This window comes from Engraulis encrasicolus, chromosome 2 (assembly GCF_034702125.1).
Source record: "Engraulis encrasicolus isolate BLACKSEA-1 chromosome 2, IST_EnEncr_1.0, whole genome shotgun sequence".
NCBI lineage: Eukaryota > Metazoa > Chordata > Actinopteri > Clupeiformes > Engraulidae > Engraulis > Engraulis encrasicolus.
Window position 1 is genome coordinate 17,498,883 of NC_085858.1, and position 26,326 is coordinate 17,525,208.

A 26,326-nucleotide genomic window follows, 5' to 3' on the forward strand; every position below is an offset into this window, starting at 1 on the left:
CACACTACTTCAGATTCAATGCTATGCTATCCTCACTCAGGATTTTTAACACAAACATTTCTGGCCATACATTACACACAAAGGCATATGGAGAAGAATGTTGTAAACTTGAGGAAAAAGAGTCAGCCAGCAATTAAAAAAAACAAAAATCAACCGTTTTGCAACAAAACACATTTGATACAAAACAAGGTAGTGCACTATGTTCACTTTGAAATGATACATGCAATAGTCAAGGTTAAACTTCAGATTGTACAAAGGAAGACTATAAATTAATAGTCATTAGGTTTGCAACAAAAGTCAAGTTGAAGCAAGTGATTGTGTAAGACAGAAAAAATAAAACATTAATATCGTTTGGTTAAATGAAAGATAAAGCTTTGAGAAACTTGGTCTTTGAACATGGTCTCCATGACCATTGCTCCCTTGTATGTCTGTTAAGCTCATGAGAATTAGTGATAAATTAAAGTACAATAACAGTGGCTTAAAATAACGATGGTATTTCACAGGCACACAACACAAAATTAGTATGTAGAAATTATAGTTTTTGTAAAGCATTGTACAGAAGTAAAATGTTCTGTATGTTGTTTTTACCAAATAAAAAAATTATTTGTATAGGCTGCTGATGAACTGTCATTGATGGTACTGTTGTGTTCTTCAAGTATCTTAAATGGTGACTGTAATTTCTATGTTAAATGTGACTAGACTCTATGACTATATTCAAGCTTTTAAACTGAAATAAATAAAATGGCTTAAAGCGAACCGAAATCTATCTACAGGCTTACTTCGTTTACACAACACAAGTACGTACTCTATGTGTGGTTGTTGCCATGGAGTTAGAATATTTGGTAATTTCATGTACTCATATGTTCATATTTAGTTTGGGTTGTTTCAAGTCCAGCGACTATGTATATGTGTGTACATTTAGTATGTTTAGTGTGTCTACAATTAGAATGTAGGGTTTCAAAGTCAGGTGAGGCTAGTATTTTGTGTGTGTGTGAACTTGTGTATGCGTCTCTGTCAGTGTACTGTCAGTATATCAGTGAGTGGTGTGTGTGTCTCTGTGGTTGTTGTTGTGTTGTTGTTGTACTCTCAGTCAGAGTATTGTTTGTGTGTGTGTGTGTGTGTGTGTGTGTGTGTGTGTGTGTGTGTGTGTGTGTGTGTGTGTGTGTGTGTGTGTGTGTGTGTGTGTGTGTTCAACTTTTGATTGTATATGTGTGCGTGAGTGTGTGTGCGTTAGTGTACTCAGTCAGAGTAGTGTGTGTCTGTGTGTGTGTTAGTGTAAAGTTAGTCAGAGTGTGTGTGTGTGTGTGTGTGTGTGTGTGTGTGTGTGTGTGTGTGTGTGTGTGTGTGTGTGTGTGTGTGTGTGTGTGTGTGTGTGTGTGTGTGTGTGTGTGTGTGTGTGTGTGTGTGGTCAGCGTAGTGCGGCGGGCACCAGCGGGGGTTCGCTAAGGAACTCCTCCAGTACCAGGATGATTCCACAAGCCTCCGTCAGGCCGCTGTGTTCCGCACGAGCGTTCTGCAGCAGCACATCCCCGTTGCCACAGCTACGCAGGAATTGGCCACAGCGGAACAGGGCGTAGTGGCTCATCTCCGCCTGCCGGATGAAGCGCTTCAGGTTGTTCATATCCTGGATGGCCTGTGGGAAGAGTAGTGGACGCAATACTGTATTATACTTGAAAAGGCCATCCACCTTATGACGCCCTGCCCATTTCCATCTTTGCTGTACGCTCACAGAATTTCGGGTCAGCTAGTTGCTATTAATTGATGTCTATGGACTCTGCACAACTGGAAATCCAATTACGGTAACATGATACCTGTGTAATCGGTGGGGAAAAAAAGGTGGATACTGTCTTTTTTTTTTTACAATAGGTTAACTGAAAGATAATACTAATGAGCTACAGCCCCAGGCCATCATCAGAGTATGAAACATGTTTTCTTCTGCTGTACTTCCATTCCACAAACAAAGGATAAATGTACACCATATAAATTATCTTGACAAATTAATCTTGATTACCTTGAGCTTGAAGTTCTCCAGGATCTGCCTCAAGAGGAAAGGGTTGCTCCTCTCAGCACCGTTCAGGAAAGCCTGGATCCAGTCCTCACAGAAGCGGTTACTGACTGTGGAAGCATTCGTTTCAGATGTTGATGGCATGCTATTACCTTGAAGATGCACTGTGCAGGATGATGGCCAGAGTAGGTATTGCAACTACAGGTATGCTGCTCGTTGAAACTATGCTGATATTGTCAAATTTGATCTTTTCATGAATAATTACTATGTAATAAACTACTTCAACATTTCAACGTTTTTGTGACTAGGAAACATTGAATGTTGTCCCACACCTGAGGTATTTTAGCCCTACTCTAATAGCTTGGCTGACACTGTATGTCTGTTAACTTCAAAATCACTTTCACAATTTGAAAAAAAAAACATAGAAACAAACATTAAGGGCTATGATTGTGCGCAAGTCTCCACACCTCATTCATATTTATCCCTTTTACAAGTGCCCTAAATACCTTTCACTGCCATTTCTTTTGACTCTTTAAGCCGCAACATGTGGGTGATGGTGCAGGCCTGTACAGTACTGGAAAGTGTGTGACTGTGCCTGGTGGTGAATTGATGTCTGGGTGAGGGTGCAGACCTGCGTTGGTGAATGTGGGCGGGCTGGTTGAGCAGTCGATGAGCAGGTCCGTCGGGGCGTCCTCAGACAGGGCTTTGCACAGGGTGGCTGTGGCACTGTCCTCCTGCACCAGGCCCTGCAGACTGGCTGCTTTGATGAACCTGCACGGATAGGAGGAGGAGATGACGGTGGTGAGGGTCACACACTGACTGGTACAGTGTTGGTTCCATGGATACCTGTACACCTATGACTGGTAATATTTTTAAAAAATGAATACATGCCAGAACGAGTTGAGGGAATTGGCCTACATTTTTAAAAAAACACATAAAAACAATTTACCGTAACCACTATCTGAAGGGCGGGTGGGAGGTTGAAAAATATTGTTGGATGGATGGATGGATGGATGTTGGATGACAGTTGGACACTGCTACTCACTATACAGTTTGTGAAGCATTTAAGCCCTTACCTGGCTACATCAGTCTTGGTCCTCTCATCTGATCCATTCACCACCACAGGCGTATGACTCAAAGCCTGCAATTGAGCAACACTAAATAAATCATCTGAGAATGCTATTTCGTTCTCACAAAGCCAAGCAATAAATGTTTTCTAGGAATTGAATAGTCTATAACCTAAGACTCCACATAAGGGTTTAATGGCAGAAGATAGATGGATGGTTGGTCTTCAAAGTATGTAAGTTATACCCATTCTTGGTGGGATAAAAATAGTATTCACTCGTGGCAGTGACAGTGAAACCTATGATGTTGAGACATTGAGCCCGTTTATAGGCATATCAATAAACCGTTTATGATCAGGTTTTTGGAGTAACCGGTTTATTCAAATGCTCATATAAACGGAATAAACAGTTTATAATAATCGGTTTACTGTATTGCAGTTATCGGTTCATGAGAAATCCTATTCGCAGGTAGGTTTTTTGGTTTTTGGCTAATAAACTGATTTCTCAAGACATGTATCCAGCATAATCAGATTATTATCAGGTTATTGACATTCTAGAATGATAAGTAGCCAATCACAAGCCTTGAATTTCAGTTTCGTGTCACACACTTACCTCAATAACCTGTTTATTCCTATAACACGATTATTGTGGCAACGTAAATGGGCTCAGTGTGCCAGAGTGAGTGTTGTGGGTTTCAGCATGTGTGTGCTTCATGCGTGTCTGCTGTGCTCACCGCGTGCAAGAGGAAGCAGACGCTGTTCTGGAGCAGCTGCACCACCCGGTGGATGTGCATGACAGACTCCTCGTACCAAAGGCACAGGTACGGCTTGATCTCCGACTCCAGATTCTCCATCTGTCAGGACGACAAGTTACAATTTGCTGTACTGTGTAGTACTGCAGAATTCAAGACTTAAGACTCAAGAGTGCAGAAAACGCACACATCTGCAGGTTGTTTAACTAGGAGCAGGAGGGGAAGACGATGTGAGCAAGAGAAAGTTCGGTTTAAAACAAAAAAAGATATTTATTCCCCAGAGCCATTTTGTTTAACTCCTTTGACTATTGAGGTGTTCCCTAATAAACCACTTTTTGGGAGCAAACACATGGTTAAAGCAGATGATGACAGATCTTGTTTTAATGTGCCAGAAATAATAATCTGGGTTTTTTTTCCACATTTAATCATCGGTGCTTACAAATACCCATGATATGCTGATATTTTTCACTATCAATAAATTGTTTGTAATGTTGGAATATAGTTTAGAGCATAACCGCATGTTCACACTTTTAAAATTGCATAAAAAGATCGAATCAAGACATCTATTGAGGTGTTCTATGTCAAATTGAGCCACAGCCACCAAAGTTGCCAGTATCTTGAAGCAGTGGAATAGGACTGAGCCTTGCTCTGTGCTGATGTAAATCATTGGCCATGTTGGAAGGATGTTGCATGTTGCGTGTGTCCTTCAGCTCACCTCTGGGGTCAAGCTGCCTTGGAGTGCCTGCACATACTTGTCAAGCTCTAGCCGAAAGGTATGGAAGAGTTGAGGAAATAACAGTGATCTTGAACATACTGTATACAACACATTCTTCCTGTACCTCATCAGGATATTTTTTTGGACCATGTTCACTATTCAGATTATTTTTAACGTCTTTTGTTCCTTCTCACTTCTAATATTTCATTGCATACTGAATACTTGACAACACCAGTTGCTTTTTTGGCTTCTTTTGTGTACCTCACCTTTCAGGATATGTTTGCACCATGTTAAGACTTTTTTCTCTGTCTTCTTTCCCTGGACTTTGTCTCAATGTCCGTATGTTATGGGTGCCATACTGTATGTCTGCCTGTCTTGCAATGAGCATTATGTGTATTATGTGTACGCTACCTGACACCTTAATGTCCCGCTGGGGATCAATAAAGTAACTCTACTCTACTATTACTATTACTATTACTACTACTACTACTCTACAATGTCCAATGAATTGTCCACTTCTTAAAAAATAATTTCAGATAAAGGATATAGATTCAGGCCCTTCTCAGAACCTCCCAGGAAGCAGATGACCCAGCCATTGCCGTCCTCTGACTGGTCAGGAGAGGATTCCTGTTCCAGAAGGCAACAATAGCAGCCCACCGATTGTTCTGGAATGCTGTTCAAACAGAAAAGGGGTGGGAAGAGTTGGAGGTGCATGGTAAATACAGTGCAATGCAATAACATTAACACCTTGCAATAATATTCCAATTACAGAGACAGCACCGCTCAATACATTTTTAATTTAGTGTCATGGGGAAACACAGGGAGTAGCTAGGATATGCTGCGCACACCATTAATAATATTAAACTACTACTAATAATAATAATAGGGAGCAAAATGTTCCTGATTGGTGTAGAGGGGTTACATTCTTTTATGTCAGTCTTCATTTGAGTGATGTGTGTACAGTATAAACGTGTATGCGCTGTCTTTGTGTGCGAGCGTGCGTGCGCGCGTGCATGCGTGCGTGCGAGCGAGCGCGCGCAAGATTGAGTGTGTGGGTTTCTGGAATAACCTGATGTGCATCAAATTTCTTTTCCCCCATTTCTAATGGAGTTGAACTTGAAGTGGTCACCTGAGCTCCACGGTGGCGATGTTGCCCATGCCCCCCAGCAGGGCTCCCTTGCTCAACCTGCGGGAGATGTAGCATCGCAGCTGGGGCTCTGCCTCTGGAGGCAGGCTGCTGTCCAGCAGGGTGAGGCTGGGGTGGGGCAGAGAGACCAGCAGTTAGCAGGAACGACGGAGGTGGACCTAGCCTGGCCCTCACCAGATCTCTGTAGTCCCACACAGCACAGCACAGCACAGCACCACCAGCGGTGCCACCATGGGCACCACTCTGGGAGTGAAGTTTAAGCCGACTTTTGCAGAACCATGCATCTGGTGAGAGCCAGGTTATGGTGTGGACCAGGCTGGAGGCTCAAAGAGTGATGGAGAAGCAGTGGTCTATAGGCCTGGAAGGCTCATGAGGTAGTCGATGACACAGATACAGAAGCCACATTACATACATACAACATACATAGACACACACAAAGCTACTGCCATGAGGACACACACAATCAAATTAAACAAATACAGTATACCCAACCATTGATTAGCCATGTGATTTGCCCACAAAGGACAGAGCAAGACCTGGGCCCATCACCTTGTTTTATGCATTGTTATTATTTAGTGATGCAGCTGCTGCACAGACGTATACCAATGTAATCGTGTTGTATAACATTCATTCCCACAATGTTTTAGAATATTGTTTGGAGCAGAATCGAGAGTTCACCCTTTTAATAACACTTTTAATGGAATTGCAGAACAACTCGAATCAAGAGTTCAAGACATCTATTGAGGTGCTCTGAGTCAAACTAAGCCACAGCCATCAAAGTTGCCAGTATCTTGAAACAGTGGAATAGGACTAAGCCTTGCTCTGTATTGATGTAAATCATTGCCCATGTTGGTAGGATGCTGATTGGAAATGAAGCTCACAAGACAAAGCGCACGAACTGTCATTAGAGGACAGTCAAACCGCGCCTGAGGGAAAGTTGTTGAACTCAGCGCGAGCCACTGTCAATAAAGACGAGGCCCTTGGGCGACTCTACCGTTATTGTTTACCTAAAGTCATCCTGACACGTAGTCGAATCAGCTCTTCTTTGTGACCAGGCCACATTCTCTTCTGCTGCCTCAGATCTGAACAGTTAATAAAGCACTTAGAACTACTACAGATGTGAAAAGTTCAAAATGATGGCCACGAATACCACAATGAAGCAAATGCAATCGCTTGCAATGTTTGTTGCAAGTGGGGGATTGTCACAGCGTGGTTAGTTCGGATTAATATGACAGTACAAGTAAAATGGTAAAACATGATTGCATTAACAGTGTGCACATCAAATCATCGATGATCAAATCATCAATCATTTCTGTAAAACACACACAGCTCACAACCACATTTGCTGTAGCATATGGCATTGTTAGACACAGACTGTTATGTGCCATCTGGAGGTAGGATGAGAGAACTTGACCTACCTAGTGCTTTGGTAGAAATAAATAGAATAATAGCAGTTGATCTGTTGTATTCGTTGGCCAATCCCAATATCGTCGTTGTCGTAATCGCCATCTCTTTCTTCCACGTCAATTGAATCTTGGAAGGATGAGGTCTGTGAGGTAAACATCCTTAGCCTTTATATAGTTATTTAGTCGCCTGGGTGTACGTGCTGGAGTGAAAATGTAGAAAAAATATAATTAACTACTCGCGTAGGTCTTGCTATGTTATGCACTGGTGTACAGGTGTCGTTATTACTCGATGATTCCTAAATTTTGACAGTAGCAACTATCAATCAAAACATCTCGTTGACGCATAGTGCACCACATCTGTAGTCCGTGTAGAAACAGTGTTGGTAAAAATTTACAGTTCCACCTCGTGACGACACGGATCACATGGGCCCGATTCCTGAACACGCCATTTTGACCAGACTGCTGCGAATTTGTTGCTGTTTTCATTGTACTGTTGTCATACCACCACAGAGTTAACCATGGGGAGAAAGAAAAAGAAGCAGATGAAACCATGGTGTTGGTATCCTTTTGCAAAGCAGTATGTCACCAAGTCGCTGGGCGAATAACTGATCTTGGTGCCAATTGTTTTTCTGTCGTGTTAATGTGTGAAATCCCCCTGCTTAGCGAGACGTGCAAGTGTGCTAGCCAGCCTGCTTGCTAATTGGTGCTAAGTGGATGTTATGTTTAGTTACGAGAAAGTGAGAGGTGTCTATCCATTCTGACAAAACTCTTGCCAAATGTTGTGGTGTTAGACCCTATCTTTTATGTGAGTGGCTGTCTTATTTGCACGCAGTGGCTTGTTTTGTGATTTTTGCGCGAGAGCATGTCAGATTATACACGTCAGCGTGACAATCTGCTTTATTGCTTATTAGTTGTCTACTTTGCACAATGACTGGTTTGTCATTAAGTCTGAAGGCGTATTATTTCCATGATTCGACCTTAACCACTGATACAGGTACTGCAACAGAGATTTCGACGACGAGAAAATTCTTATTCAACATCAGAAGGCGAAGCATTTCAAATGTCATATATGTCACAAGAAATTGTATACGGGTCCAGGTTTAGCTATCCATTGTATGCAGGTAAGAAAATGCATTGACTACGTGGTTTTGTTTTGAAACAAGGGATTTTTCGTTCGTTTCGATTTTTCGTTTTTATTTTGCGTTGTTAATCTCTTCTATTGGCAATGATGTTCATAGGTTCACAAAGAAACGATAGACGGGGTTCCCAATGCCATTCCAGGCAGGACTGACATTGAGTTGGAGATCTATGGTATGGAAGGAATTCCCGAGAAAGACATGGAGGAAAGAAGACGTGTCCTGGAGCAAAAGACACAAGGTAATTATCCCTGCCTGGCCTGCCTGCAGTCACTCCTTTGTTGCCCTTTGATCTTTGTATGGGAGGAGCTGACATTTCCCAATACATTTAGCCATGGTGGTGCTGACAGTGACAGATGCCCACTCGCATTACTGTATGGATCTTTCCGTGGTGTACATAATCACTTTTACTTGTCAATAACAAAGCATCAGCATTATAATGCACTGAAATGACGGTGTCATTCACTTGTAATGCAACATGTCCAACAGAGAGTCAAAAGAAGAAGCAAAACCAAGACGACTCGGATGAGGAGGATGACGACGAGGCGGGTCCCTCCTTCCAGCCTCCGGCCGCCCAACCCCAGGCGGCCTACGCGCCACCCATGACCCAGGCTGGCATGCCCCCAGTCGCGCCAGGTGCACCAGGAATGCCCCCGGGCGGCTACCCGGGTAAACGTTCCACACATTCTCATTGCCTTATCAAGATGAGCCAACACCACTGCCAGTCATATGATACGTTTTTTTTTTCTCCTAGCACCATGCCAGTAAATGTAAGAGTTAAGTTGCAAACAACTGGACTACAGCTGCATGCTCGGTGTTGCAGAAATATGACCCTAACATCAGACCGGTACTGAAGAAGACTGCCACAAAGTCAAAATTTCGTCAAGCTCCAAAAAGAAGCCCAGGCAGCTAATTGCAACTTAACTGCTTTAGATTACGCAACTTGAATGAATGAGGCTCCTCGCAGACACATTGCAAGTAAACGGTTCACAGTTAAGTTATTGATTCGTTGTGCTGTGTTTGTGTGCCTGTTGTTTAGGTATGCCTCCCATGATGCCCGGTGTTCCACCCATGATGCCAGGAATGCCACCGGTTATGCCCGGCATGCCACCAGGGTAAGTCCACACGCTGTACGTACGTTGGTGTCCTTGGTTCGGGTTTAGCAGCACAAGTGGAAAGAATCGTATATCTAAGGGAGCGTTTCTGTTTCCACACCTCTTTGACAGCATGATGCCCATGGGAGGGATGATGCCGCCCGGGCCGGGAATGCCACCCATGATGCCCGGCATGCCACCAGGTGAGGACGACACTCTGCCAGGCAGTTTCAGCATAGAGGCTCCAGTATCTAGAGGTGTCATAAGCTTGCCATAGCCATAGGTGTCGCAGTTGAGCCACAGGAGTAAAAGAACTTTCATACGTCCCCATTTTTTTTCGGAGCAACTGGTTTCTGGAAGTTACTATGGATATGACCCCTCTGGATACTGTGGTTTCAGCCCCCTGACTAAAATGGTGTTTAACACAACAGCAGTAACCATAGCACCGTATCACTAACCAAAATAAAAAAAGGGGCCGGGGGGTGGAATGCCAGTGTGTGAAGTGACAGTAGTTTATCATGTCATGGTGACCAAAAACAAGATGCTTAGAAGCCACTTGAAGAACAAGACGCTTGGCGCTTGACAAGACGTTTGAATAAGGCTTAGGCCGAAACGTCTGTCATGCTAACCCACTATAATAAAATAAAAAACCAAGAAACTTGTTGAGCCGAATGGTTTTGCTTCTGCTGTGTATTTCGCCTAAAATAAGTGAGACAAAGTCATGTCCCTTCTTGAAGATAAAAAAGTGAGAAAGTTACTTATTTCCGTTGACCCTTCTTTGTTTGTTTTCCAATTGGGGTCCAGTGTGACCTTCTGGAAGCAGTGTAACATTCCTCAGTTAATACCAACCTCTTGTGTCGCTCCTCCTCCCGCCCCTCAGGTATGCCCCCTCCGGTGGCCCACCGGCCAGGCATACCTCACATGGCCCAGGGCCCTCCGTCCGCGGCTCCAGGCCTGCTCACCCGACCCGCCATGCCCACGGCCTCCGCCTCCTCCGTCACACCGCCCGTCACCAAGCCCCTCTTCCCCAGCGCTGGACAGGTAAGCCAACATGCTGCTGTACATCTACTACCTTACTGACCTGCAGTGGATGCGTTATTAACCGATTCATCCGTTTTTAACAAGTTACCCCTTTGGAGTCTGTGACGAGACAAAGCTACTAAAATTACTCATGTTGTATTAGTTGTTACAGTGTAGGTTGTGTAGAGTCTCCTTTGGTGTTGCATTCTTGGCGTCATGCCACATTTTGGCACACCACCACCATCGATGACACCACCAGCAACCAGTAACAATCTTACCAATCTGTGTGAGTGTGTGTGTGTGTGTGTGAGTGTGTGCGTGTGTGAATGTTTGTATGTGTGAATGTTTGTATGTGTCTGTTGGGTTTGGTTTGGTTTGACTTGGTGTTGGTTGTTGCATCCTCTGCTCTTATGTCCCTGTGCCACAGATGGGAAGTCGGGCTGCGAGCACGAGCGCTCCATCGGCCAGTGCCGACACGCAGTCTGCCTCCTCTAAGCCTCTCTTCCCTAGCACAACACAAGTACGCAGCCGCAGCCACAGCCCTATAACGGCCGGTTTGGGAGCCTACCGCTTCACAAACCGCCCTCACAGCATGTAGCATTGCATTTGTTTATACAGTTTGTAAGCCTTAGGTTTGCATAGTGCTTGTGAGGGTGTGGAGGGGTGTGGAGTGGGCTAGAGGGGCTTTTATGTGTTGTGCGTGTTAGATTTTTACATTTTATTTTAATATACATTAATGCCCATGCTTATAAAAGAGACTTTTCTTCCTAGGGGTTTACTTTTAAAGTAGTTCCATTTTTGAGTTGGGAGTTTGTTTTTTTTGGGTAGGATTGGATGTGCTGCTTTCTGTCTGTCGCTGCTGCATGTGAGTGCGAGCAAACCCAGTGGAAATCTGCAGAGTTCAAGGGAAGTTCACCCAACCCAGTTCAGAACCCTGTGCCCTTTCATTGTCCTCATCATAGCCATATTTAACTCCACCGCGCTAAGCAAAGAGTGGAGGCGAACATGCAGATTTCTGTCAAGATCTTTTTTCTTTGCCACTTATGTATGTATTTTATTGGTTATTTATTCACTCATTTAGTAATTTCCAGATAGCAATTATTGTTGGAAAACTTGAAGCTGCTGTACCAAGCATGTCCCTCAGCGCTTTCGTCATTGACGTGTTAGTTATTTTACACTTTTTGCAAATTTGAAGCATTTGATGTAGTTGTTAACCAATGTATGTAGTGAGTTAGACAGTTTAGACATTACTAACAAGTGGTTGCCTCCACCGTTGATTCAGCTCTCCTCTCTCTGCCGTGTCTCCATAGGCCCAGCAGGTGGCAGGCCCTGGCGTGTCGGGGGCTGACCTCAAGGCCATGAGCAGCCCGCCGGCCACCTCCGCCGAGCAGGCCAAGCCCACCTTCCCCGCCTACACCCAGGCCTCGGCCTCCACGGCCAGCCCGGCCACAGCTTCGGGCAGCATCGTGTCCAAACCGCCCGCCACCATCACCAGTAAGCCGGCCACCCTCACCACCTCCAGTGCAACCAGTAAGTTGATGCACCCCGATGAGGACATCTCGCTGGTGAGTACCGCACCCTGCTCTCTGCACTCACTCTCTTATCTCTGCAAAGTAAGTGCACATTAGAATGCTGTGGTAGAGTTGTGTTGTGATTGTTGTTTCGTATAATGTAGTGTACTGTTTCAAGTGGTCTTGTGGTGGTATACTCTTCATTGTTTTCCTGCTGTATGTATTGCCGTAATGTTGATGTGAGATTTAATTGAATGCAACAGCCCTCGGGATCTTGTTGTCTCAACTAATGCACTTGAACTTGTGTGTTGTAGGAGGAGATCCGCGCCCAGTTGCCCCGGTATCAGAGTAAAATGCCCAGGCCGGGCCAGCCAGCTATGGCCAGCCCTCCTGTCCCCCCCATGGGTGGCATGATGCCCCCACAGCAGGGCCTGCCACCCCATCAACCAGGTGTGCGGCACCCCATGCATGGTAGGCTGTGGAACGGGCTGTGTGCCTTCAAGTCTGATTGTAAAAATAACAAACCTTATGAAAGACCTCTTTTTAAAAGGAGAGCAGAATAGCAAAATCAATGAATATAAATACTGAATATAGCCATAGATCAATTGGCTGATTGGTTGAATTTGGTACTGCAGTCATATCAAAGTACTCTTTAAAAATATAGCTGCAAGCAGCAATGCGGGGCCAAGCAGTAAACTTGCCAGAGCCGCCACGGCAACAGAAGGAACTGCAGCGCCCCCTTTGGTCCAAATCTCGCCAATGTTGGTGTGCATTCCTTGGACGAGAGTGTGATCACGTAAACCAAGTTTAGTTTGAATCCGTTGAAGAGCTGCCGAGATATGAGCTCACTTCCTGTTACCTGTTGGTGGCGCTAGAGAGCTTGGGGTCTGGATTTTTTTGTGGGAGGTCATGGGATGGACTAGAATGTGTGCAAAAAATCCTAACAGAAATTGGCTAACGTTTGCTGAGATATGACCTCACTTCCTGTTTTGCCACCTTTATGACAATTTTGATTGGCTGTCACCGGCAAACGACAAGAGGTGTTCAAAATTCTTTCCTCTCCCCCCTCCCTCTCCCTCCCTCCCTCCCTCCCTCCCTCCCTTCTTCCCTCTCTGTCCCTCTCCCTCTCCCTCTCCCCCCTCCCTCTCCCTCTCCCTCTCCCTCTCCCTCTGTCTGTCTGTGTGTGTGTGAGGAGGGGGTGGGGGGTGGGGTGCAGGGGCTGGGGCAGTGGGGCTTGACCCCCTGCCGAGAATGGTGTCAGTGAACGTGCGCAAGGGGAGCAGAGGAGACAGAGAGATGAGAAAAAATCCCTCCATTCTTTCCACAATTTTGAATGGCTGCTGTGAGCTGATAGTTTTTTCAATCGTTACGAAAATCCATACCTGGGTGCAACATGGTGTGAGGATGACCTGTGTACCAATATTTTGAAAATTGGGATACGGTTCAAAAGATACAGGCAAAAATGTAGCTAAAATTTTGACCTGCTGGTGGCGCTACAGAGTTTGAGCTGGGGATTCGATTTTTTTTGTGGTAGGTCATGGGATGGACTACTATGTGTGTACAAAATCCCAGCCCAATTCAACAAACGGTTGCTGAGATATGACCTCACTTCCTGTTTCACCACTTTTACAACAGTTTTGATTGGCTGTCACGGCTAAACGATAAAAGATATCCAATATTCCTTGAGACCCCATGTGTAACTCAGTCCAGAGATACTATAAACCAAGTTTCGGGCGAATTGGTAAAAAATTGTGGGAAAATTAACATTTTTATTGAATTTTACAAAATTCAAAATGGCGGGAAAACTATCCTGGCGGAAAATGACGTCATAGGGTGCGTTGGATTCGTCTTGGCTCAAGGATTCCAGGGATACCAAGTTTATGAAAATTGGCCAAGCGGTTCAAAAGTTACAAGCAGAAATGTACCTGCAACTTTGACCTGCTGGTGGCGCTAGAGCGTTGGGGCTGGGGTCCTATAAATTGCTGTGGGTAATGCTGAGCCGGGCCCGAATGTGTGTGCCAATTTACAGCATTTTCCTACGTACGGTTCTATGGGCTGCCATAGACTTGCAGAGGGATAGGAATGGTGACTAGAGAATAATAATAATGAAGAAAACCTACTAACTCTATAGGGGCCTTCGCCAGCTTCGCTGCTTGGCCCCTAAAAAAGAGCAATTGTCCCCCTCTAGAGGAAGAATGGGCAAAATACAAGAATTCTATTCACTTGAATAGAATTTTTGGCCTGATGTTGAAATGATAATGTTATGGCTGTACTATTCTCAGTATTTTAATCTTTCTTGTTTCCCTTATCTTGGCATGTGACAAACCACTGTTGACAACTTTGAGCATTTCCACTAAATTCCTAAATCCTTTAGATTAGCAGCAACATCTGTTGTAAAGCCATGTAGATCATATTGCTAAGTGTGCATGTCTGCGATGTCTTCACAGGGCAATACGCTGCTCCACCCCAGGGCGTGCCAGGGTATATGCCCGGGGGCATGCCCCCTTACGGCCAGGGGCCGCCCATGGTGCCCCCTTACCAGGGAGCGCCTCCCAGGCCACCCATTGGCATGAGGCCCCCTGTCATGTCACAAGGAGGCCGCTACTGAAGCGTAGCGCAGCGCCAACCCCAATCCAACGAGCCCCAACTGCCTGTCTTCAGTAGGTTTGGAGATTCATCCATTTTCTCATCTAGTGCTGTTTTCATTTAGCTTGTCAAGTTGCCAGTAATGGTAAATGTAAATTCTGCTCACGCTTGTGAAGTGGGGGAAAAAAGAAAGAAAAACAAGAAAAACTGGGGGAGGAAAAAAATTGTAACATCGCATGGGACATTTGCATTTGAAAGAAAAGAAAGAAAGGAAAAAAACAACAAAAAAGGAAATCAAAGCATTTTTTTTTTCATCTGCACCTGATGGAATATGTTGCAATATGTTGCAAAAATCCAACTGTTATGTATGTATGTATGTATGTGTGTGGCTTTTTTGTCCCCTCTATTTGTTCCATTTAGGTTTTTAGAAGTGTAGTAAATATGGTTCGTTATGTTTTGAAGGCGCTGGAGGCACATGAACAGGCCCTCCTTAAACCAAGGCAAGTCTCTGTATATACATGTACTGTGCTTCTTCTTGTGTTTATATCTGCGAGGCCTTCACAGCACACTTAGCTGCTGTTGGACCTCTGTGTCCCCAACCTATGTGGTTGGTGAGGGCTTCCTCAGGTAGATTTTTTTTTTGGCGTCTTGTCTGCTTTGTTCAACTTCCTGATTTAATTTAAAAGTTATGAAAGTACAATAATTGGAATCTCTATTTGAAATTGGATTTCATCAAAGTAAGAGTTTAAAAAAAAAAAAATCCTATACAGTCACACACCAAAACTGTTGATGTGAATTTGATGTGTGTATACTGCTGTGTAAGACATAACCCCTTGTAATAAAACTTGTTGAAAACTTCAGACTGGTTTTTCATGGCCGTGCGGACACGGAGTCCGTCAGCAAGGTTTGTACTGTGACTTGGAACAAACTGCAGGCTCAACTGTAATTTCCTTGAATGAAAAAATGTGTGATGGTGTGTTTGGGCGTGTGCGGCAGAGTGCAAATGTGTATATTTGTGTGTGAGTAACTAATGTTGTGTGACTGCCTTCTCTCTTTGAAAGAAGAATGTGTTATGAGCAGTTTTTGGCCATCCACATTGTAAATGTTGCCACCCTGCAAATCAGTTGTAAAAGGACTAGTCATTCAAAAAAAGCTGTTCAGCAGTGTACGGGGGACAAACCATTGCAGTGAAAGTGCACTCCAGGTTGCAGGGTTGGCATTTATGAATATGGATGCTCCCAATCACCAATGAGTGTACTCTTGCATGGCTCTGTCAAACACTACAATATTTTATAGGAATAGAAATATTTTTTCCCCATGTACCTTTTCGCCCCCAGAACATTTCTTTCACTGTAGATCCAGATGGCTTGTAAAAGTTATGCACATCCAAAGGCAAACATTAATATTCCTTGTTAATGTATTTGGGATTGTCTGTTTTGCTCAGACCTGTCTCCCATCAGCTCCAGTGAATTCATTTCGTCTACTTTGGGGTTTTCGATTTGGTCTAATCTAATACAGTGCAGATGTAGCCCTTTTGGATGCATAACTTCAGAGCGCTTCAAAGTGCTTACCTTTTAAAGTTACCGGTAGCTTGAAACTAAAATTGTTGACGGACGTGGCTGATGTGCTAAACTGAAGATGTCTCTTCCCCTCCTCCCTCCCCTGTAGCTGTGCCATGGGACTGGCAGAGGCAGAGTCTCAGGGTTGCACACTGTTCAGGCCGAGGCAAGTCAGTCCTTTTTATTTTTTACTCCCTAAACATTTTGATCTTGTCACTTTATAATTAAAAAAAAGCAGGGGCCGTCACAGCTCTCCCGCAGAGCTGTTGGATGCCACCCGTCCCCAAACTTGCAGCAAGTTTGGTGAAGGCCCTTGAATCTGTTCACTTGTCGTAGGCATTGCCACTGACTAACCATTTTTTCCCATATACTAGTTACTTTTTTCGCTGTACTTGTAGGCTCCAGGATTCATTTGGTAATTGCACACAATCACACAATTAGTTTCATGGACAAAGGATTACATTAAAGCACATGCTTAACCTTGTAGACAAGGGTGTGTGTAACTGAAGACACTTTTCTCAGTATGTGTAATATTGTTCTTTCTCATGTCAGGAAGTTTATTTATGAACATCAGACACATTGCCATGTACACCACCACAAACACCGCCAACCCACTGCACTGCACTGTACTGCACTGTCAAACTCGCAAACATCTACACTTGGCATGCAAGCAGTGCAACCACTGCTGCCCACACGGGCAATGCTGCCAGGCAAACTGAGCCCCCTTTTAGATGTCACGGGCCAGACAGCTGTTGTCCATGAGCAGTAAGTGTGTAAGGGTTGAGGGTGACACATGGTCCATGCCACTCACATACTCTTTGTCTCCATCAGCTGACCCCTGCAGAATTTCAGCACTCGCTATTAGTCCATCACAGTCGAGAGTGTCGCCGTTACAGGTTAGTTTACGCTGTAAGTACCAGATTCCGTCTGAGGGACAAGCATAGCCTCTTGTGTGCTTCAGGCACCAGCCCCTAGTTAGCTGTAATTACTATTAAAAAAAGAAAAAAAGATTGGACAGAATGTGCCGTTTCTTGATATACATTTAACTAAGTACCACATTTGGGATTTTGACATTGTAGCCTGTAATGCAACAAGAGAATTAGTGCATGTCCTTGTGTAGCCCACGTTTTGTGATTGAGTATTTGGGGGAAAGGGTGGCATGACTGTGCAGAAAAAAGTTTGTAAAAATCGATCTAATAATGTAGTGCATTTGATCCTTCCTGATCTAGCAGTGGTGTCCCTGAGGCAGGGCCTGCTAAAAGCACACTCTTGGTAAGTACAGGAACATCCCAGTGTTCTGCGGTGCTCTTGTTTGATTTTTTTTAAGCCCAGGAAAGCAAAGTTGGAGAGGGAGGGGAAGCAAACGAGTTTGACTTGACTGCTCCACCAGGTAGGACGTTAACCTGATGGTTCTCTTTGCACAATAACAACAAATAAACAAATCCTGGCAGTCATCAAGAATTGGCCCTCAAAGAATTAATTTGCTGTGGAAATATCTCTTCAGTGTTTTCCCTTGAGGCCCTCCCACTTGCTGTAATGCGGTGGTACTAAAAATTTATTATTTACAATAAATGCCCAAAATAAATTATTTCCGTATTCCTCACTCTGTTTCTTGACATTCCTGAAGGTTTTCCATCTAATCACTATGAGGTGCATGTCCCTGAGACCTCCCCTGTCCAGCAGCTGTGGTGTGCTATTGAATAATGATGAAACAGACCCTTGGCTGGGTTGGTTGAGGTCTGGAACATGGTCAACCTGCTGTATGCAAGATGTATTTTAGATGTTTCTGCATTCTCATGGTGATCGGAGTTAGCTGATCTCCGCAAGTTCTTAGAAGTGTCTATGTCATCACCAATCAATTTTCCAATTTGCGAGGTCTGAATGAAGTAAGGATTGGAACAGGAGGCTGCATTTCCTAGCAGCAAGTCATAAACATTCCTCTGGTAGGCAATCTGCCTTGTGCATATTCTTCTGGAGCCAGCTTCAGCAGAGCCCTCCTTTAAAACACCATCTTGCTACAGTAATCGCCTGCACTTAATTTCACTGGCCAATATCCATTTTGCTTTTGTAGATACTTTTCAGCAGTATAAATTCGACAGATCACATTCAGCATTGTGGGTTTTTTTTGGTTCTCTGTGATTGGTCCTTTTGCAGGACCATTTTTTTTAAGACATTTGAGATTTTTTTGTTAGGGAGGGATGAACTTCATTGAAATTAGAAAAACCCATCCTATTTTATCCAATTGCAAACATTTGTTCATGTCATTGAAAAATGATTGCTGGAGGTGAGCTCGGTTGATATTCTATGTTTGAGCCCACTCCTGTTCGCTGATGAGCCGGTTTTCTGGTAACAAGACAGATCCCCTTGCAGAATCCAGTACCACACCCTCTGTGAATGAAATAATAGTAATAGTAGCGTACAAGGGGATGCTAAATCAAGGCTAATTTTACTATTATTAACCATGTTCACCTATTTTATAGAGAGGAATTTAGAATGGAAGAGTATTTGTTGCCTAATGTTAGGCTTTTTTTATGATGGGCCTTTATTGCAGATAGGACAGTGGAGAGTGACAGGAAGTGAATGTGAGAGATGGGGTAGGGTTGGGAAATGACCCTGTCCGGATTCGAACCGGGGTCCCCATGGGCATGCAAGCCCAAATGTGGGGGGCTTAGCGCACTGCTATGTTAGGCTTTTTGTGATTGGAAGGTTGCTGGTTCGAATACCATAAGAGTGGGAAGAAATTGCGCTCTCCAACACCCTCATCCATGTGTTCTTGTGCAAGGCCACTAACCCCACATTACTCCATAACTAACTAATAGCCTGTACCTAAATAACTGTACATTGCTTATGATAAAGCATCAATTAAGTAATATAATGTCACATGTGAATTTGCATTTTATTCTCCTTGCTGACATTTAAGTTGCCGAGTCCAAAAAGAGCAATTCTTTTTGACTGCCAGAGCATTAAGTTCTTCCGGCCGGGCTACCATTTTAAATATGCTCACTATTCGAAAGTCGTTGTAGGCTGTTGCCATTCGTAAGACTAAATGATGGTGAAATCCACTTCTACTAATGGCAAACACATAAATGATACGCTTACACCTGTGTGCTATTGCTGTAATTAATGTGATTTTGTAATCAATGTGAATAAACACAATGCACAAAGAGGTAGGTAATTTCAAATTAATAAATGCATGATTGAAATTAGTGAAATAGTAAATGTTCCATTTTTATGAGATGGGACCGGTCTGAATGACATTAGCGTGGTCAACGTAAACACGTTGCATCTGGCCAATCACAGAAGCGAATGGGGGAGAGAGGACAATGAGGTCTGATGAAATGGTTATCAAATAAATGAGGTTTTGTTGGTGGATCTGTATTTATCAACTTTGGGACATTTACCCAAACATGAGTTTATTTATCCACTCCATATAGATCTAACAGTTGTTAGACATTGTTGTGTGCTCGTGGTTTACTTTTGGTTGGCTTTGTTTTACTGTTTGACTGTTTTTGAATGTGACTTATGTTAATGCTATGCTGAAAAAAAATGATGAATATGTGTTGACTTAAAATGAGTGAAAAGCTGAAGCGGTAATTTTCTCCCGAATAAATAAACCTTTCTTTTGCCTCTGCACGCCTGTTTCGGTGGTCTTTTTTGTTGTCTGATTTGCTATCTCTTCCAACCCATTGTGACGTAACAAGATTGTGATTTTTTTTTTCTTTTTTTGTGGCAGACTTCCTGTTAGGTGGAGCATGCCTGTGCTGCCTCTGTTAATCTCAACAGCAAAGGGTGTTCAGGACTTGAGTGCCTCAGTATTCACAGAAGCTTCTATTTTCTCTCTTGTTAATATATGAAATCTAGGAGACCAAGTTCATGTGTAGGGTTTTTAACTTCACCCCAGCATGAGGATCCTCAGTGCTGTGCTTTGGATATTAGGCATTCAAGTCATTGGTATGTAGCTTCTCAATCAAGAATCTCATCATATATACATTACAGAGCGGTGTGATTTTGTCTTAGGCTGCAGTATTTTGTGTCTTGTGGTTCCCTTGTAAGATTTATTTTGGGGGGTGGGGTAGGGGGGTATGTACTATTGACACATTGATATGTAACAAATGAATGCAAAGTGCCATTGTTTAAGTGTCAAATTCTTGTGTGGTCACCCTGTGTTGGGGAATATTACTAGAAAATAGCATTCCTTATCCTCACTGTGTGAAATCTGGCTTAATTGTTTATAGGATTGCAGGGTAGATGTCAGATTTTCAGATGTGCATGCCAGTTCCCTCTGGGAGGTACATAACTGCTGGTGTCAATATAGTGAAGTGAATATTATGAATTAGATTTATCTTTCTGGCGCAACAGCTTTGCACACATCACTTGGGAATTAGGGTTAAAGAGTGTTGATACTAGACTAAATATAAAGCAATATATAAAGTATTTACAGCAAATGACAAGGGGGTCATTTTTTGCCTTCACCTTTGTAATTATTCTATTCAAATGTAATACCCCAATGTGTTGTGGAGGACAACGTCAAGTATGGGGAAATGTTGCAGAAGAGAAGGAGGATGATTGCAAATCAATATTTACATTCAGTACTGACCAATCTCTATAGCATCGCTTGGCTGAAATGGCCTATTTAGACATACTGTATGATCTTTTATAAAGTATGTGACATGGTTTCGTTGTAACATAGGAAATGCAGGGGCTTTCATATGCATATCCTGCTACTGTGCAAAGGAGGCAATGCTATATTTATCCAGACAGGGCATTTTCATTATGCAAACATTATGGCTGTTAGCCAGGAGGTCAAGAAGAGGGTGGAGACATTGGAATAAATGGAAAGTTCAATGGCTGCATGATCTCTCATGGGGCATTCAAGTCATTGCTGTTATTGTGACGAGCCGTATATATTTTGAGGGCAAGTGTGGCAAAGTGCCAATAGGTAAAATACTAGTTTGGCCCTCAAAAAAAAGAGCAAATTCCCTCACCAATTTAGAGATTAATTATTCATGTATTATTCCGCATAATTCAGATATGATGGAGGGGTATGGAAAGATTGGGATACAGCCTTTGGTTGGAATCAAGCCCGGATCCCCGCTGTAGTATGGCACCTTAGCCCACTGAGCCATAGCACCTCTTCTTTGTTTACAGTTTAGTTATCATTGCTAAAGCTCTTTGTTCTTTTTAAGCTGTTTTTGCACAACTCTTCAAACGAATACAACATCCTTGCACCAAATCAGCAAAGCTATCTCGATAGGCCCCTACCTATCAAAACCAAACACAATTTGCTTAACTGCACTACTCACAGTTGTAAAAGGAAATGTTTTTGCTCCAAATTAACACACCCATCACATTGCTTGCACACATTGCAGCAACTACACAGACAGACACATTCAAATGTCATTTTGAGGAGGTTAGGAGTCTTTGAGTGTGTTCATCATTTGAGAATTGTGTGTAAAGTAATGATTTGTGTACAGAGTGAGTGCAAAGCCGTTTTTGTGCCATTAGTTTAGCTAATTTGGTTATAGGATTGTGCATCTCTGTGAAGAGTTTCGCAAAAGCAGCCAAGGTTACAAAAATTTGCTTTAGCAAACAGAAAGAAATGTAATCTACTATCGGGATTCGGAACAATATGGGTCCATTTAAATCTAGCATCCTCTGTCCTCTCCTTTTGCTTATGGTCATACTTCACTGACCACCTGCCTCCATGGAGGAAATTAAGCCTCCTCACTGTCAGCGTAGGCAGAGCAGCTTTTGGGGGGCTTTTCCCCATTCAATATCCCGATTACTATACTTACTTACTTGGGTCAAAGACGTCCAACATGAAATTGTCCTTCAGTGCTAATGGATACTTTTGCTTACTGTAACTGTGAAAAACATTAAAACATTGAGTGAATGCATGAAATCCAAGCCAAAAAAATAATTTGAAACAATCTTTTTTTGCATTACTTTACAGTAAGCAAAAGTATCCGTTACACTGAAGGACAATTTCACGTTGGACGTTTTTGACCCACTTACTTATCCTCTTCGTCCCGGCTGGGGCATAAGGCCCCCAGAAAACAAAACCTGTTATAGAAACTGCAACATCCTGATTGCAAATGAGAAATTAACATTTGAGTTGTGAGATATTGAGAAAAACTTAAATGGTCAATGACTTGCCTCATATCACGAGGCCACAAGCAAAAGGAGATGATCTAGGTACTAGACGATGATTTAGGTACTAGACTGGCCCCCTGTCAACTGGTGCGTGAGTCCCCTTGGGCATGGGAAGTTTCAGTTTGTCTTGGCCCCTTTGGGACCCGTGACCTGGACCTCAGCTAGGGCCTGGTTGACCTGTCCATAAAGCTGCCACTGGAAAGTCAACTTAAAGAGCTCCATGCCAGACTTTAGCTTTAAGAACTTGATATCAAACATTTTGGTTGGTCTTCTCAAGTTGATAAAACTTCTGTCCTCAGCGTCCCAGGAGTTACTGTACATTGAAGCATCTGAGGGAGAGTGCGTAACCATTTCCTGTGAACCTGAGGAGAAATCATCACCGCTGATTGGGTTTTACCTGGAGCACACGTCCACACAGCCGAAGAGAGAGCTTGTGCACCTGTCAGAGAACGCTGGAGTGAAGGAGAGTCCACCTGTCACTGGCCGTGTTCAAGTCACTGGAAGCTTGGCATCTCCTCAGATAAATGTCACCATTTGTCTGTTACGGCACACTGACATTGGACTGTACACGAGCAGGTTCATTCCCAAACACTCTTTAGCAAACCAAGTCATCAGAGGCAGCACTCAGCTCTTCTTGCGTGTTAAGGAGACAGGTGTGTTCCATGCCTTTCACTCCATCTTCACAGTGCATATGTAAATGCATTTTTCACTGAACTCCTGACAATTGGCATCCTCCAGAACGTGTGTGTGTGTGTGTGCGTTCGTGTTCGTGCGTGCGTGCGTGCGTGCGCGCGCGCGTGTGTGTGTGTGTGTGTGTGTAAATGCTTCCTTTGTATGTACCAACTTGCTCTGCTCTTGACATAGGCCTACTTTAGGCTTACACTACAGTATGAATTCATGATGACTCATGTTATGGAGATTGTTTATAACAACCACAGTATGGTAGAGGAAGTTTCTGTGGTGATGGAGGTTAGAAGTGGCTTCACATCAGGGGCCTCATGTACAGTACAAAGACTTCTGTAGATTTCCTACTGAATCTTCATGTAAGTGAAAATCTGAAAGAGATACATATGCACCTGACATTTCAAATGTATCAGTCCATGCATGAGCAGGTTGTCATGCTGATTCATATGTAGTATGTCCGATTTCACACAAACTGTAGTACAGATGCACTTTTTTCATGTTATGGCAGTATAAGTACATCTGAAAATCTGCTTGAAAAGTTACTTATGGGGCTTTTTTGTGCCTAAGCAAGTATTGTACATGAGGCCCCAGGCCCTTAAGACCATTTATTAGTAATATGATAACTTCGCCCACCATTTTTCAGGGGAAGATGGCTCCTGCCAGTGCACTCGTTACACATCTCTGCTGTATGCCATCTCTGTGGCAGTGGCCCTGCTATCACTCCTGCTCATTGGCTTCTGCCTGATGCAAATTGTAAGTACCCACCCCATCTCATCTCACAGATCCCTCTTCTTCCCTCCACAGGTCATAATTCCAACATATACTGGCTATTTATATATTAGTCAGCCACTGAAGTGCAATGAGAAAGTTTGGCCTTAAAAACATTTGAATCAGAATTCAATCTCATTGATGCACATGTGACCATGTTTTAGGTTTCCGAATACTTACGTTTACTACTTCATGTCATATACATACTGTATTATGTTATTCTCTACAGTAATTTCATTCTTAGTTCATTTTAGTTCATCTCCTCTTGTGCTGCTTGTGTGCAGACCAAGCAGCGGCAGCAGTCCAAGCCTCCGCCCCCTGCGAGTGACATCTACGAGGTGATGTCTGTGGGCCAGCAGGGGCACCTGGTGGTCCAGAACGGCACACAGATGGCCGCCGCGCTGCAGGAGGACATGAACATCTACGCCACGCCAAACCTGAACCCCGCGCAGGACAACGACTACGCCTGTCCTCAGGCACTGCGGCCCATGATGCCCCACAATCAGGCCCAGACGGTGCTGTGACTCCCTGCTTCTGCTGCTGCCGCTGTCGGGATGCACCTAGATTCCTCCTCTCAGGACAGTCTGCATTGCAGTGGCTGCCTGTCTGGAGGTAATGGTAGACTCAAGGATCGCTTAGCTGAGGATGGTCAGTATTGCCTCTTTTGCACTGCCGGTTTTGTGGTAGGAGTACAGCTCGACACAGCGGAACTAGGCCGCCACTTTTTCCTTTACGTTTGAGCTGTGCCGTGCCTATTCAAAAAGCAAAAAGTGGCGGCCTGTAGGCCTACCAGAAAACCGGCAGTGGAAAAGAGGCTTAAGGAGGCTAGAGGCCCCTTTAAAAGGCCTGGTGTGTATTGGTGAATCATTACTATGTGTATATGTGACTGAAATATATTTTATGGGTTGTAGACATTGTAAACTATAAAAGAAATGAGCTCTTTTTAACAATACAATTTCATGAGATTAATGGGTGCTTTTGTCCTCTGCTGACTGCATATGTGAAATTTAAGTGAAAAATTGTTTCGCAACAAAGGGTTGAAATACACAAGGTGGCATGTGACAATTTCTGTACGAGAGGCAAGGTGCAACTTGAGTTTGTAGCACATCTTTAAAAAGACACAGGTTTGATTTTGGCCAAGAAAATGCAATTTTATTAACTGTTTGTAGTAAGCTCGATAGTTCAAGAAAAACATTTTTATCTGCTGCATGTCATCAACAATCACATTCTAGGAGGACAGAGAGAAAGAAAACAAAAAAGAAAGAAAAGCCACTGACTCGTCCTTTGAAAACCTCAGTACAGACATATTCCTTGACATTTTAAAACAAAAAAAGGCAGAAAAACCACCCTTTCTTGCCCCAAAACCCCACCCATGATTCCTGTCAAGGAAAGAAAAAGTACACAGATACCCTTAAAATTCATTTTTTAATATATTGTAGACGGGCTACATTAAAAACCCACAGTGTTCTGTTCCAATGAAGACGCTCATTGGTTTAGGAATACATAGCATGGCGATGAAAACACAAATAAGATTGATAAAAGCAGGGAGGAATAAGAATCTGAGGAACAGGTGTGGTTTCAAAAGTAGGACTCGTATGTGTGTGTGTGTGTGTGTGTGTGGAGGGGTGGGGTGGTGGGAGCTGAAGTGCAACACCCTATAGTAAGGACGAGCCCGAGGAAGGCGCTCTCCCGTTCCCCAAGCGACTTGTGCATAGATCATGATCCTTTAACAACCAGCTTCTTGTGTCCTTCCCTTCCCTTCCCGAGCAATCAAGTTCATATTAAGTGAGAAAGACGCCCCTTCAATCAAGTGTGAGAGTCTGTCTTCTCATGAGTCCTTTCCAACCCATCATGACACGGAGAATATGGGTGAAGAGACTTGACATTATAATGCACAAAACTCCTGATTCTTTTTCGTTTGTTTTACAGGAGGGGACCTCAAAGTATGAAAATACAAAGAGATTGCAAACATCCAGCAAACATTTTTTGTCCATTTTTGCCGTCCATTCCACAATCACGATTCCTTGATCATTTTAGTTTTAAAATGTAAAGCATTTTCTTTCTTTTTCATATATTGATATCTTCGATATATATTTATATATAAAGCACTCATCTTTTTTAAGTTCATTATTTGGTAATTATGTACTGTATCTGCTACAGATTTATGAGAGATGAACTTTTTTTTTTTTATAAATCTGCTGCTGCCTCTGAAATTCACAACCCTCAGTGCTTACAACATTTAGCGTCCGTTCATTTATCTTTTGTTCTTACAAAAAGGAACATTAAACTGGCATGGAGGTGGTGCTCGGGAACCCTGGCCAACCTGAGATGTTGTCCACTTTCTTCTCTCCTTCTCTTCTGAGTGTGCAAGATGGTGAGCAACCATGCCTTTGTTGATTTTTTTAAACAAAGAACAAGAAAACCATATAATACCATACCAAGACATGAACAAGCTCTGTCAGTCAAGAAAACAAAAAAAATGACAACATAAAAATTACCAAAATGAAATACACGCAACACTGATCAGTCCCAGAGCTAGGAAATGAGCAAAATAATCTTCATATTTTCATCACATCCATTTCACTGCTTTTGTTTTCAACCTGACAATCCCATTTGTAAAATTCTTTTCTAACTTCAGCAAGAGAAAACAAAAACATTTGTAAGCGCAATTGTATATAACCTGGCATAGAGTAGTAGGAGACAGTGAGAAGATAGTCAAGGGAAAAA

At 43.3% G+C, this 26,326-nt stretch overlaps 3 protein-coding genes across 8 annotated transcripts; 2 read left to right on the forward strand and 1 right to left on the reverse strand.

Moving 5' to 3' along the window:
- Positions 1–1,380: 1,380 nt before the first annotated feature.
- c2h17orf75 (chromosome 2 C17orf75 homolog) lies at positions 1,381–7,529 on the reverse strand. Of its 2 annotated transcripts, XM_063223608.1 has the most exons (10): positions 7,101–7,529; positions 6,690–6,764; positions 5,665–5,790; positions 5,083–5,208; positions 4,536–4,593; positions 3,803–3,922; positions 3,082–3,146; positions 2,637–2,776; positions 2,012–2,115; positions 1,381–1,633 (listed from the first exon to the last, which is right to left on the reverse strand). In XM_063223608.1, exons 1-10 carry the CDS (start codon positions 7,244–7,246, stop codon positions 1,409–1,411), a joined length of 1,185 nt encoding a protein of 394 aa, XP_063079678.1. In that variant the 5' UTR covers positions 7,247–7,529; the 3' UTR covers positions 1,381–1,408. The 2 variants fall into 2 exon arrangements, with proteins under 2 accessions (XP_063079678.1, XP_063079685.1); XM_063223615.1 differs by lacking the exon at positions 6,690–6,764.
- Positions 7,530–7,532: 3 nt separating this feature from the next.
- On the forward strand, positions 7,533–15,295 carry znf207a (zinc finger protein 207, a). Of its 3 annotated transcripts, none has more exons than XM_063223582.1 (11): positions 7,533–7,647; positions 8,083–8,209; positions 8,327–8,465; positions 8,714–8,893; positions 9,264–9,339; positions 9,451–9,521; positions 10,199–10,359; positions 10,766–10,858; positions 11,649–11,903; positions 12,164–12,320; positions 14,297–15,295. In XM_063223582.1, exons 1-11 carry the CDS (start codon positions 7,607–7,609, stop codon positions 14,455–14,457), a joined length of 1,461 nt encoding a protein of 486 aa, XP_063079652.1. In that variant the 5' UTR covers positions 7,533–7,606; the 3' UTR covers positions 14,458–15,295. The 3 variants fall into 3 exon arrangements, with proteins under 3 accessions (XP_063079652.1, XP_063079659.1, XP_063079667.1); XM_063223589.1 differs by having other exon boundaries at positions 12,164–12,299; XM_063223597.1 differs by lacking the exon at positions 10,766–10,858.
- Positions 15,296–15,373: 78 nt separating this feature from the next.
- Positions 15,374–24,643, forward strand: LOC134469397 (uncharacterized). Of its 3 annotated transcripts, XM_063223643.1 has the most exons (5): positions 15,374–17,266; positions 19,856–19,945; positions 22,447–22,800; positions 23,475–23,584; positions 23,884–24,643. In XM_063223643.1, exons 2-5 carry the CDS (start codon positions 19,897–19,899, stop codon positions 24,121–24,123), a joined length of 753 nt encoding a protein of 250 aa, XP_063079713.1. In that variant the 5' UTR covers positions 15,374–17,266; positions 19,856–19,896; the 3' UTR covers positions 24,124–24,643. The 3 variants fall into 3 exon arrangements, with proteins under 3 accessions (XP_063079713.1, XP_063079704.1, XP_063079696.1); XM_063223634.1 differs by having other exon boundaries at positions 15,374–19,945; XM_063223626.1 differs by lacking the exons at positions 15,374–17,266; positions 19,856–19,945 and having other exon boundaries at positions 22,125–22,800.
- The last annotated feature ends 1,683 nt before the right edge of the window (positions 24,644–26,326 follow it).

Coding starts and splice junctions, on each gene's coding strand:
- c2h17orf75 (XM_063223608.1), bottom strand. CDS start 7,246: ATGTTTACCTCACAGACCTCATCCTTCCAAGATTCAATTGACGTGGAA. Junction 4,594..5,082: donor TCTGAGAAGGGCCTGAATCT/ATATCCTTTATC, acceptor ACTCTTCCATAC/CTTTCGGCTAGAGCTTGACA. Junction 1,634..2,011: donor TGGAGAACTTCAAGCTCAAG/GTAATCAAGATT, acceptor CTCTTCCCACAG/GCCATCCAGGATATGAACAA.
- znf207a (XM_063223582.1), top strand. CDS start 7,607: ATGGGGAGAAAGAAAAAGAAGCAGATGAAACCATGGTGTTG. Junction 9,522..10,198: donor GATGCCCGGCATGCCACCAG/GTGAGGACGACA, acceptor CCCGCCCCTCAG/GTATGCCCCCTCCGGTGGCC. Junction 10,360..10,765: donor TCTTCCCCAGCGCTGGACAG/GTAAGCCAACAT, acceptor CCTGTGCCACAG/ATGGGAAGTCGGGCTGCGAG.
- LOC134469397 (XM_063223626.1), top strand. CDS start 22,368: ATGCCAGACTTTAGCTTTAAGAACTTGATATCAAACATTTTGGTTGGT. Junction 22,801..23,474: donor CTTGCGTGTTAAGGAGACAG/GTGTGTTCCATG, acceptor ACCATTTTTCAG/GGGAAGATGGCTCCTGCCAG. Junction 23,585..23,883: donor GCTTCTGCCTGATGCAAATT/GTAAGTACCCAC, acceptor GCTTGTGTGCAG/ACCAAGCAGCGGCAGCAGTC.